Here is a 12,048-nt window from a genome sequence, read left to right as displayed (position 1 = left end):
GGAAGGGACTGGTCGGTCACATCCGACCTGTAGATCCGGACAAATGTAAATGGTGACGCCCAAACTGCACAAATGTCTGCCAAGGGGCACCCTGGATAAGGGTATACTATGTGGTAACGCCTCGAGTCGAGTGGGCCACCAAGTGACCAGGCATCGGGGTCCCAGTGGACTAGTAGTCCATGGTAATAGTGTCCACAATCCAATGCGACAGGCGCTGCTTTGAAAGCACCTGGCCCTGTGTCCGAGCTCCATAAGACACAAACAGTCCGAGCGCCAAATGTCCTTAGTGCATTCCAAATAGCACTTGAGGGCCCGCATGGGGCAAAGCAGGTGAAGCCGAATCTTCTGTTCCAAAGAGAAGGGAGAAGAATGAAAAGCCATCAACTTAGTAGGCCTGTTGACTTGAAATGGAGACAGCACTTTCAGGAGGAACACAATGTTAGACCGTAGCGTGACCCTGGAGCCATCTCCCGCAAATGGACACATGATGGGTGTACGGTCTTAAGTGACACTAGCTTCAGATCAACTGACTCTAGTAGCTCAAATGGGCCTTGGTAAAGTGCATCCAGCACTACATCAAGGCACCATGCGGGCACTGAAGGAGTGAGAGGAGGCCTTCAGAAACTGCACAGCCAGGAAATGAGACCGAGTGGGCTCGGCATCAATCCGGACATGACGTGGAGATGGCTGCCAGATACACTTTGAGTGTGGACGGGGACTTCCCCTGGTCCAACAGCTCTTGTAAAAATTTTAGTATGACCGCGATGGGGCAATTAACTGGGTCATGACCTCCATTTTGGCACCAAGTGCGAAACGTCCGCTAGCGGTAGAAGTACTGTGACCTCATAGAGGGAACACAGGAGATAGCATGGCCACATGTGAGCTAGCATGTTGATCCCTAGAGTTCCAGAACGGTCTCGGACAGAGAATTATAGTGGACAGTGGGTGGACTCTGCTGAGGCAAAGAGATCCACTTCTGCTCTACCGTATCGGCTCCACAGCTGTTGTTTCACAAGCGGGTGAAGGCTCCATTTCGGGGGGCCTTCCCAAGAGAGGTCTGCCACCGTGTTCTGCGCCGATAGAAGCAGATGGTGCACCAGACAATATAGTCTGTGCAACCGGAGAATTCCTTGACTGAGATAGGCAACCACCACTATGTTGTCCATCCAAACCAGGACATGTCTGTCCCACAGGACTGGCAGAAAATGACACAGTCCAAGGAGCACTGCTTGTAGCTCCAGGATGTTGATATGGAGGGCCCGCTTCCTACAGAAGTGTGCAGAAACCCCTACCCCTTGGGCAGTGCTTCTGACTTAAAAGATAACGTCTGGCTTGCTAAGGGAGCAAATGTTGCACCCAAATACCTGTCTGAGACTGCATTCAGAGCATCAAAACAAAATCTTGCGACACATTAGACTTGCAAACAACGTGCAAAAACTGATATATTCAGTATAATTAATTAAAATTCAATTGCGCAATGCGCATGTTTAATGTCAGCCCGGAATACATTTGCATCTCATGTTTCCAATTACAGAGTCATTAATGTTATATGTTAATAAGCCATGGCATTAAAGGAACAGGATACTGTAGGTGGATGAATGAAGGCAGTGTGCTGGACAGAGGCGAGTGCCATGTTTCACATTGTGTTTTTTGTACACACACACACACCCACACGCACAAACACACATATATATTCAGCTCTGGAAAAAATTAAGAGACCACTTAACATTGATTTCTAAACTTGGAGTGGTCTCTTAGAGCTGTATATCATTCAAAATCACATCTGGCATCAGTCCACACTGTGCAGTGCATGCAAGGCTGGACACATCCCAAATGCAGACCTCCTCTGTAATATAGTAATGCACACCTCTATGCCATTGACAAAAAATGAGGCTCATACACGTGGTATTGCAGTACTAACACAATATCATGCATGTCATAGTAATACATATTACCCAATACCAATAATTGTCTGTATGTATGGAGGTTGTCACAGATTCAAACATAATCTTATTATGTACATTACTACTGGTGTGTGTCCAAAACAGCCATATCATTTTTGATTTCCATAAGTATGCTTGTTTTTATATTTGAAAATACAGTGCACAAAGGGTTTGTTTATTTGTTTTACTTAAGCGTTGTTATGAAATTCAGTGTATATTTGGATGTCCTATTATTATCCCCAGCTAACACACAACTTTGCTGGCAACATTATGTGTTAGCAGGGTTATTATTATTATTAAGTTATTGTTTTTGATTTCTTACATTTAGTTTGGCTGAATTCGATTAATGATCCAATCTAACTGGATATCAATGAGTTAATTTTCCTTGCATTGTCATACATTTGCTAAGAGGGGACGAATTGTGTCTGTGTGAGACCGGTCACCCTGCAGCATCTTCGCCTGTGTTGGGGTTGCTGTTGCTGGGTGTACAGTGCAACATTACTGTCCAATTTATTATTATTATTATTATTATTATTATTATTATTATTATTATTATTATTATTTCTTAGCAGATGCCCTTATCCAGGGTGACTTACAAAACATAAGAGCATTATAAAAGTGCAATACAGTCTAAAATTACAGATCAAAACAGTACAATTTACAATTCAAAATTACATAAGAAAAAAGTGCATAAGAAAATATACTACATCCTAGATGTGTGAGCTAGTAATTGTAGACAAGATCCCTGATAACACACAACATTGTAGCAACATAATTTACGTTGCCACAATGTTATATAAGTACAAGTACTAGTAAGTACTACTAACTACGTTTCCTATGTATGTATTTATGTATGCTGTATGTATTGTCATTCTGTCAAAAAATAAAAACCGTTAGGAACTTGTTTTAGTGCAGCAAACATCCATAAAAAACACAACCAAATAAAACAAACCCCCCCCCCCCAGCTCTTACCGGAGAAACCCCCCCCTCCGCTTTTGCTAATTTTTTTATCTGGCAGTGGTCGTAGGGGTTACGGCTTAGTAACTCAGCAACCCCCCGGTAATTTCAAAACTCAGCGCCTATGGACCAAGTAATCTAACACACAGAAATAATTACTGGCAAAAGTGTGTTGTATAGGAAACTGCGCTATTTTAAACATGAGTACCACAAATAAAACCAAACTGAGCGAGACTAGAGCTGGGGGACCAAGCGAAGAATCGACACGAGACAGCATCCGCAGCTCCCAGGATGCATCGCCGACATCTTTAAGCGACTAATCAACGGGAGACACGGAGGTTGTGCTTCAAGAATTGAGGAAACTAAGAAAAGAAAACATCAGCTTGTTTAAAGAAACCAAATCCACAATCTCGGGTAGGAGCCTCGATAGGTGAAATAAAGCAAAGAATGGACAAAATAGATGAAAGAATAACAGAAGTTGAAATGAGTTTGGGAGAAACGGAAGACAGGATGATGAGGCAAGACAGGGCTCTCGGTTATCTGTTACAAGGAGAGGTAGTATTGGCGTCAAAACGTGATGATTTAGAACATAGAATGAGACAAAATAACATTAGGATTTTGGGGATTCCAGAAGAATCATAGGGGGATGACATGTTGGAGTTTAGCAAAGATTTACTCCAGACAATGTTAGAGCTGCCTGGAGATTTGAACATGGAATTAGAAAGAGCACACAATGGCACCCCGTGCTTTAACATTGTCAGATTCCTTGACTTTAAAGTAAAACAGACAGTTTTGTTACAAGCCTGGAAACAAAGAGGGAACTCATTCAAAGGACAAAGAATATTCTTTGATTAAGATTACTCCTCAGAAGTACAGAGAGAGAAAAAACATAAAAGCACAGTCTCCATACCCAGCACGGCTAAAAATGGCATCAAGTGTATTACCTGAAAGTGCAGGGGTGAGAGTTTTCCCCTCATTAATGGATGCACTCCCGACACTGAAAAAGCTACGGATCACTGTGGAAGTAGACAGGAGGGAAATTGTGGAGAAAGAATTGATGCAAAAACACAGCAGGGAAAGCAATGTGGGAGAAAAAGGAGGTTCAGGGGCTTGTCAGAGATGGATCTTCAAGCTTTCAAACATAAAGGGTTTAGTTGACAGAAATAAAATTTTAAAAAGCGATGAGAGGTAACTTTTTATTCTGGAATATTTTGGATTTGTAATACAATTAGGGTTAAGGTAAAAATATATACCTATGAAAATGAAAATCTGAGAGCAGTTTCATTTACATAAATTTGGAAGTCATAGGCTATTGAAATTTAAATAAAAGAAGGGGGAAGGGAAAAATAAATATAAATGTTTCAATAAATAACTAAGTTTATGTTAGCTAATATACTGTTGTTAATCATTTGGGGTTGATGCTGCATTTGATGGTGTGGGGGAGGGAATTATATGTTTATAAAAAATAAAAATAAAAAATGTGGGGGACTTAATGCTGTTTAGCATCTGGGTGATACTAATACAGCTTGTTGTCCCTGTCTCACTAAACTTAATGTCTACTTTTGATTGTACAAAGGTACATGTAACACAAGGTATTTATAACAAAAAAATGTAATAATAATAATAATAATAATAAGGGAAGACAAAACAAGAAATGGTCTTGGGTTGCAATGGATGCAGGTTGTGGTAACGTTCGCCTGGTAATAGGCTGCGACAAGCTCAGCAATATGTTTTTAATGCCTGGCTTGTTTTATTCAGTACACTACAGGTACTTTTCCCAGAGTGGTTAATCCATGATAACTCTCTGCCCAGTATATAGGGAACAGATAGCTGATCATACCAAATATACTTATCTACAATCCTAAACATTGACGCTGAAGATGAAAGTATAAAAGCTAATTATTCTTTGAAGCTGTCTGTTGGATTTCCATCTGGAAGTCCATCTGTTTTTGTTAATAGTTCAACTGTTTGAATTGTTATGTTGGCATGACAGGAGCACAGTATATACACTGGGGGTTTTGATAAATAAAGATGTATATTTTTCTTCAATCTGAATTTGAGGATATTTTTAAAGGAGACAAACACTGCAGAAACAAAAGCAGATCATGCTGTGTATGTGCTCAGGTTTCTTTTGGGGTTTCTGCTACTTGCAATAATGTTAAGTTGGGTAGACTGGACATGGGTACTTTAAAAGTGATATCTTATAATATCAATGGTATAAACAGTCCTATCAAGAGGAAAAAGCTGTTGTCACAGTTGAAACACACACAATGCTCAATAGATTTTGTAGAAGAAACTCATCTTACAGATGTTGAACATAGAAAGTTAAGAAGGGAATGGGCAGATCAGGTTTTTTTCTCGACTTCTGAATTGGGGGGGAAAAATGGGGTAGCGATATTAATTAACAAATCTGTAAATTTTACTCAAATAGACCAATATCAAGATACCCAAGGTAGATATGTGATGGTCGTAGGTATGATAGCAGAGGTGGAAGTATCATTGCTCAAAATATATGCTCCAAACGAAGATGACCCCAAATTCTTAAAATCTGTAGCAGAGTTATTGTCAAGTAAGGGTAAGGGGATGATTATTTTGGGATGGAACTTTAATTGTGTAATAAATACAAAAAATGACAAATTGCCTTCTGATGACGGCCCTCCCTCTAGAAAATCTAAAATGCTTATCAATGTAATGAAAGAACTAGGTCTTACTGAAGTATTTCATTCTAAACACCCGGTTCAAGATTTAACTTTTTACTCCGCAGTTCATGGAAGTTATTCCCGTATTGATTTTTTTTTGGGGTATCCACACAGGATTTAAACAGGGTTGAAGATTGCGACATGCAGCCTATTACTATTTCAGATCATACCCCAGTTGTTATGACTATTCAATTAAAATACTGGAGACTGAACATTTCAATGCTAGTTGAACTTGAACTGAAACAAAAGAATGAAAAGGAAATTGGGGAGTATCTCGAATTTAATGACATTTTACCAACAAATCTGTGGGAGGGAGCAAAGGCACTTTTAAGAGGAAAATTTTTGAAAATAATTGGAATAGTTGTTGAGATAAAGCAAATAGAAACTTTATTAACAAGCTAGCTTGGAAGCACCAGGTCAGGGAATTCCTTCAGTGAGAATTTAGTTTTTACAAACATGAGTGAAGCTTTATAAGAAAATGATGTAGAATGTTATGGCCATTCATCCAATCAAAAGATCAAGCCCGAGTCCATTTAAGATATGTCTTCCTGGGGGGAGAGGTGGGATTTAGTTTGAGATATCTGCAATTCAATTTAAGATATCTCTAAATGACAATTTGGCTTGCCATACGATTTCCCTTCTGAATACAGATCTGAAGAACTTATATAAATTAATGGCAAACCGATTTTTTTTTTTACAAAACTGATTCATCCAGACCAAACAGGATTTAATAGTGGAATACCGAGAACAAATAATATTAGGAGGTGGCCGGGGAAAATAAACAAACCACAATGCTACTTAGCCTAGATGCAGTGAAGGCATATGACACGGTTAATTGGTCAATTCTTGAACTCGTATTAAAAAAATGGGGTTTCATCTAGAATGTATTAACTTTGTCAAAGTATTATACTTGAATCCAAGGACTAGGGCAGGGATGGCTAACCCTGGTCCTGGAGAGCCGCAATCCTGCAGGATTTCCAGGTCTCTCTTAATTACCAATTAATGAATACTCTGAACACAGGGACATTTTGCCTAATTAAGACCAACAATTAGTTCAATTAAGCAGTTAATGATCTGGATAGAACAAAAGCCTGTAGACCCTGCGGCTCTCCAGGACCAGGGTTAGCCACCCCTGGTCTAGGGTAAGGGCAAATGGCTGAGTGTCGGGATTTTCAACTTAAAAAGGGGCACTAGACAAGTCTGTCCCCCTTCACCATTATTATTTGCCATTGTATTGAACCACTTGCAAAACTTATTAGACAGAATTGGTACATTAAGGGAATAACGGACGGTGAGGGGGGAAGTACACAAGATTTCTCTGTATTCAGATGATATAATGCTATATGTTATTGATCATTCAGCCAGTGTCCCAGTAATCATGTAGTGTTTAAAAGACTTTGGGGAAATATAAGGCTATAAAGTTAATGTAACAAAGTCAGAAGCGATGATGATGTTGGGTCACAGGCCCTCTGAATTAAATAAGGATTTTACTTTTAATTGATCTAAAAAAGGTTTTAGATATCTAGGTATTACCATTACCCCTTCTACTTCAGAACTTTATCAGAAAAACTACCTGAAACGTATTAATCACATACAAGCAGACATGGTCCGGTGGGGTCTTTTACATTTGTCTATATTTGGTAGAATAGAAACTGTAAGAATGAACATACTGCCTAGACTTTTATTTGTATTCCAATCTCTGCCTATTCCAGTTCCAACTACTACTTTTAAAATGTTAGATAGATTCATAATGAAATTTATGTGGCAAAATAAAAAAAAACAGAAAACAGAAAATTCTACATTCCTTAAAAAAGAAAGGAGGCTTGAATCAAACTTAAAATGATCTGTGACCTGTCTCTCAGGCAAACCCTCCCTCTACCTGCATTATGTAGTACAGCTGTACTAGTTAAAGCAGACAGAGGGACGGTCTCTGCCCCATGGTGACATGCAATGTCCCCTTTGGAGTCTACACTCACCTAAAGGATTATTAGGAACACCATACTAATACTGTGTTTGACCCCCTTTCGCCTTCAGAACTGCCTTAATTCTACGTGGCATTGATTCAACAAGGTGCTGAAAGCATTCTTTAGAAATGTTGGCCCATATTGATAGGATAGCATCTTGCAGTTGATGGAGATTTGTGGGATGCACATCCAGGGCACGAAGCTCCCGTTCCACCACATCCCAAAGATGCTCTATTGGGTTGAGATCTGGTGACTGTGGGGGCCAGTTTAGTACAGTGAACTCATTGTCATGTTCAAGAAACCAATTTGAAATGATTCGACCTTTGTGACATGGTGCATTATCCTGCTGGAAGTAGCCATCAGAGGATGGGTACATGGTGGTCATAAAGGGATGGACATGGTCAGAAACAATGCTCAGGTAGGCTGTGGCATTTAAACGATGCCCAATTGGCACTAAGGGGCCTAAAGTGTGCCAAGAAAACATCCCCCACACCATTACACCACCACCACCAGCCTGCACAGTGGTAACAAGGCATGATGGATCCATGTTCTCATTCTGTTTACGCCAAATTCTGACTCTACCATCTGAATGTCTCAACAGAAATCGAGACTCATCAGACCAGGCAACATTTTTCCAGTCTTCAACTGTCCAATTTTGGTGAGCTTGTGCAAATTGTAGCCTCTTTTTCCTATTTGTAGTGGAGATGAGTGGTACCCGGTGGGGTCTTCTGCTGTTGTAGTCCATCCGCCTCAAGGTTGTACGTGTTGTGGCTTCACAAATGCTTTGCTGCATACCTCGGTTGTAACGAGTGCTTATTTCAGTCAAAGTTGCTCTTCTATCAGCTTGAATCAGTCAGCCCATTCTCCTCTGACCTCTAGCATCAACAAGGCATTTTCGCCCACAGGACTGCCACATACTGGATGTTTTTCCCTTTTCACACCATTCTTTGTAAACCCTAGAAATGGTTGTGTGTGAAAATCCCAGTAACTGAGCAGATTGTGAAATACTCAGACCGGCCCGTCTGGCACCAACAACCATGCCACGCTCAAAATTGCTTACATCACCTTTCTTTCCCATTCAGACATTCAGTTTGGAGTTCAGGAGATTGTCTTGACCAGGACCACACCCCTAAATGCATTGAAGCAACTGCCATGTGATTGGTTGGTTAGATAATTGCATTAATGAGAAATTGAACAGGTGTTCCTAATAATCCTTTAGGTGAGTGTATATTGCACAAATAAAACATTATGTCACAGATAAAACAGCATTCATTCTTTGCATTGTGTCTCAGGGTTTTCAGTGCCATCCTACAATGAGAAACAAAAGCTTCTGTCCAAGTGGCAACCTACCGTTGGTTTATTAGACTGTTACCCTGGAGTTGCCTGCAACTGAAGACTTTTTGTGTGTAATATATAGCAAGAACTGGATGTTACCCTTATGATAAAATATACAACAAAGGGTTAATGGTATCTTTTAAATTGTTCTGTAGTATTTTGGGAGTAGCGGCCATGACGGGGACTGGAATCCTGTTCTCCTGCACCACAGCACAGTGCACCGATCTTACCGCATCAGTAAAAGGCGCAGGCCCCTTAGCGAGACTCAAGATCACTACACTACTGCCTTCTGTCATTAGGGTGCGACCTCACGCTCTGCCATCACCAACACACACAGGGGCTTCTCAGCACTCCCTGTCATCACAGTGCATCCTTGTGCTGCTCCACCATCATTGGGCCACAGTTGAGGCTCTCAGGCTCTCACTGCCTCGGCACCAACATGGGTAACGTCATCCTGCTGCTGACACCAATGTAGTATTGCGGGGGTAGCGATCATGACTGGGACTTGAACCCTGTTCTCCTGGGCCACAGTGCAGCAATTTTACCACATCACTAAAAGGCCCAGGCCTCTTAGCGAAGCTCAAGATCACTACACTACCTTCTGCTACAGTACAATATTATCTTCTGAAATCTGTCTGTTTTCCCATCAAAGTGTTTCCCTGCACTTTTCTACACAGCTCTGGCCTCTACACTCCTCAGTAGAAACAATGACCTGTAGAACTGATAGAAGCTCCCTTCACACAATGTCGTTTTAATCTTGTGTCTTTTTTCTTTCCAAGACACGTCCTAAACAAATAGCTCAAAAGGTCAATAAGTCTCCTGTTCACCATGTCAGTGTTTTTCTTTAGTGTTGAATGTTGTATAGATGTAAACTTCAGTCCTTGGTGACGGCCTAATGAGTAGAACTAATTGCATTATTTGCCTTTGTGTCCCAGCCTGTAGAGCCCCAGTGGACTGGGACCTGGTATAAAGCTGTGTGTGTTCAATTCAGGTCCTCAATTTAGTGCTTCAGTCTAACTGGACTTTCGGTAAGTGTCTTGTACTCGTCTTCAGAGCGGATCAGTGTTGTCTTGCATGATTACACTATTTGCGAAGATACTAGCATAAGAGAAATAATTCAGTATTTTAATCTGAAGAATACAACCCACAGGACTGTGCAACACAACTTTTCTAATTGTGTTGAAATGACAATATCTCTGTTTTTTCGCTTCATCATGCCATTGATTACATGTGGATCAATTTAATGATTATATAATGTTTTTAATTTTGTTTGCATGGGGTGTTTTGTTTGCTGATATATTTTTATATAAGTTGCTTTTGTTGTTACTTAATGTGATAGAATATTGTTTGCAGAACAATATATTAAAAAAAACTGAAAAATACATATATATATATATATATATATATATATATATATATATATATATATACATATTTAAACATGATAATAATAATGGTTGCCAATAACTGTGCACAATAGTGGAACATTAATGATAGTGACTAAGGTGACTAGTTACATCTCTGATGGCATTTCACAGGTAAGGTCAGTCACCACTGCTGGAGGTATAATATATATATATATATATATATATATATATATATATATATATATATATATATATATATATACATACATGTATATGTCTTATTTTGCATTGCAGGATTATTTCTGATGATTTATTGAACAGCCATGGCTGATACAAACTACACAGGATCAATGGTCAGTGAATTCATTATTGTTGGTTTCCCTGGACTGCAGGACAGAGAGGTCAAGGCCATCCTGTTTGCTGTGTTCCTGACAGTCTACCTCCTCATTTTACTGGGGAACCTTCTTCTCATTTGCATACTGGCGGCAGACAGACACTTGCACACCCCCATGTACCTGACAATATGTAGTCTGGCCATTATTAACATCACCTTTTGTACAAACACTGTACCAACTATGTTAGCTGTCTTCAGGTCTACTTCTTATAGTGTCTCCTTCTCAGCATGCTTCACCCAGACCTACTTCTTTCTGGCTCTGGTATCTACAGAAAGTTACAATTTACTGCTCATGGCATATGACAGGTATATGGCCATCTGTCACCCACTCCACTACCCAGCCAGGATGACCGTTAAGTTCACTTTGCAACTCATAGGTGTTTGTTGGCTGGGAGGGTTGCTGACCCCAACCCTTCCTTTTAGTTTGGCATTCACAAAGCGGTTCTGTGGACCCAACAGAGTCCTCCAATGCTTCTGTGACTATTCAGGAGTACTACGCCTGGCCTGTGGAGATGTTCTCTTAATCAGCTATGTTGTCTTATTTGTTGGACTGAGTGTTCTTCTCATCCCTCTGTTTTTCATTGTGCTATCATATGTGAAGATCCTTCTGTCAGTATTGAGTATCTCCAGCTCAGCAGGAAGAGCCAAGGCCGTGTCCACCTGCAGCTCACACCTGCTGGTCATCTCTGTGTTCTATCTCACGATTGCAGGGGTCTTCATCTCCTACAGGATTCCTGGGACCTCAGTGGACATGCGTGTTATGGGGTCTGTGATTCATAATGTCTTCCCTGCCCTCATGAATCCAATCATCTACTGCCTGAGGACTAAAGAGATCAGGGGCAGCTTGGTGAAAAGCTTGAACAAGAACAGTATCTTCCCAGGTAGCAAGTGAAAGGTTTAAGCCCCTTAGTGAAATGATTCATGCTACAGAAGATGATGCTTTCCTCATCCAGTGGTCTGGGACAGGTTTATATGACATATTTATGAGTTACATTTTAAATATATTCCTGTGTGTAATCCCTATTGAAAATCCATATCAGAACATCACAATATATTATGAAGATATCAAAATATAGATTACAGACTTAAACCTATTTAAAATATATTAAAACAATATCCAATTTGGTTAGAAAATAGAAACATGCATTGTTACAATATTTTGAAATACATGCTTATTCCACATAAGCAGCCAAGGCAGTGTATCAATAGGACATATAGGGACAAGAGTGGATCCCTTGAGATTGAGGAGCCCCATGAGACAGGAGGGAGCAGCTACAGGTCAGCTAGTCTTTTGGACTAGCAATGGTTCTTTGTATAAGAGATTAATTGTTTTTCTAAGCTGATTCATATCTATGAATTTCCAATGTACAGTATCTGTTATAATCCTTT

At 40.1% G+C, this 12,048-nt stretch overlaps 1 protein-coding gene across 1 annotated transcript; it reads left to right on the top strand.

Moving 5' to 3' along the window:
* The first annotated feature begins 10,588 nt into the window (after nucleotides 1-10,588).
* Nucleotides 10,589-11,551, top strand: LOC136751723 (olfactory receptor 2AT4-like). The gene is made up of 2 exons (XM_066707516.1): nucleotides 10,589-10,776; nucleotides 11,188-11,551. The coding sequence occupies exons 1-2, from the start codon at nucleotides 10,589-10,591 to the stop codon at nucleotides 11,549-11,551; spliced, it is 552 nt and encodes a 183-aa protein (XP_066563613.1).
* The last annotated feature ends 497 nt before the right edge of the window (nucleotides 11,552-12,048 follow it).

Source organism: Amia ocellicauda, chromosome 6 (genome assembly GCF_036373705.1).
Source record: "Amia ocellicauda isolate fAmiCal2 chromosome 6, fAmiCal2.hap1, whole genome shotgun sequence".
Classification (NCBI taxonomy): Eukaryota; Metazoa; Chordata; class Actinopteri; order Amiiformes; family Amiidae; genus Amia; species Amia ocellicauda.
The sequence above is the reverse complement of the archived record's forward strand: the minus strand, read 5'-3'. Positions and strand labels throughout refer to the sequence as shown.

Excerpts from the sequence above, each read along its gene's own strand:
- LOC136751723 (XM_066707516.1), top strand. The coding sequence starts at position 10,589 with ATGGCTGATACAAACTACACAGGATCAATGGTCAGTGAATTCATTATT. Across the intron at positions 10,777-11,187 it reads AGACACTTGCACACCCCCAT|CTATGTTGTCTTATTTGTTG; the intron begins GTACCTGACAAT and ends TCTCTTAATCAG.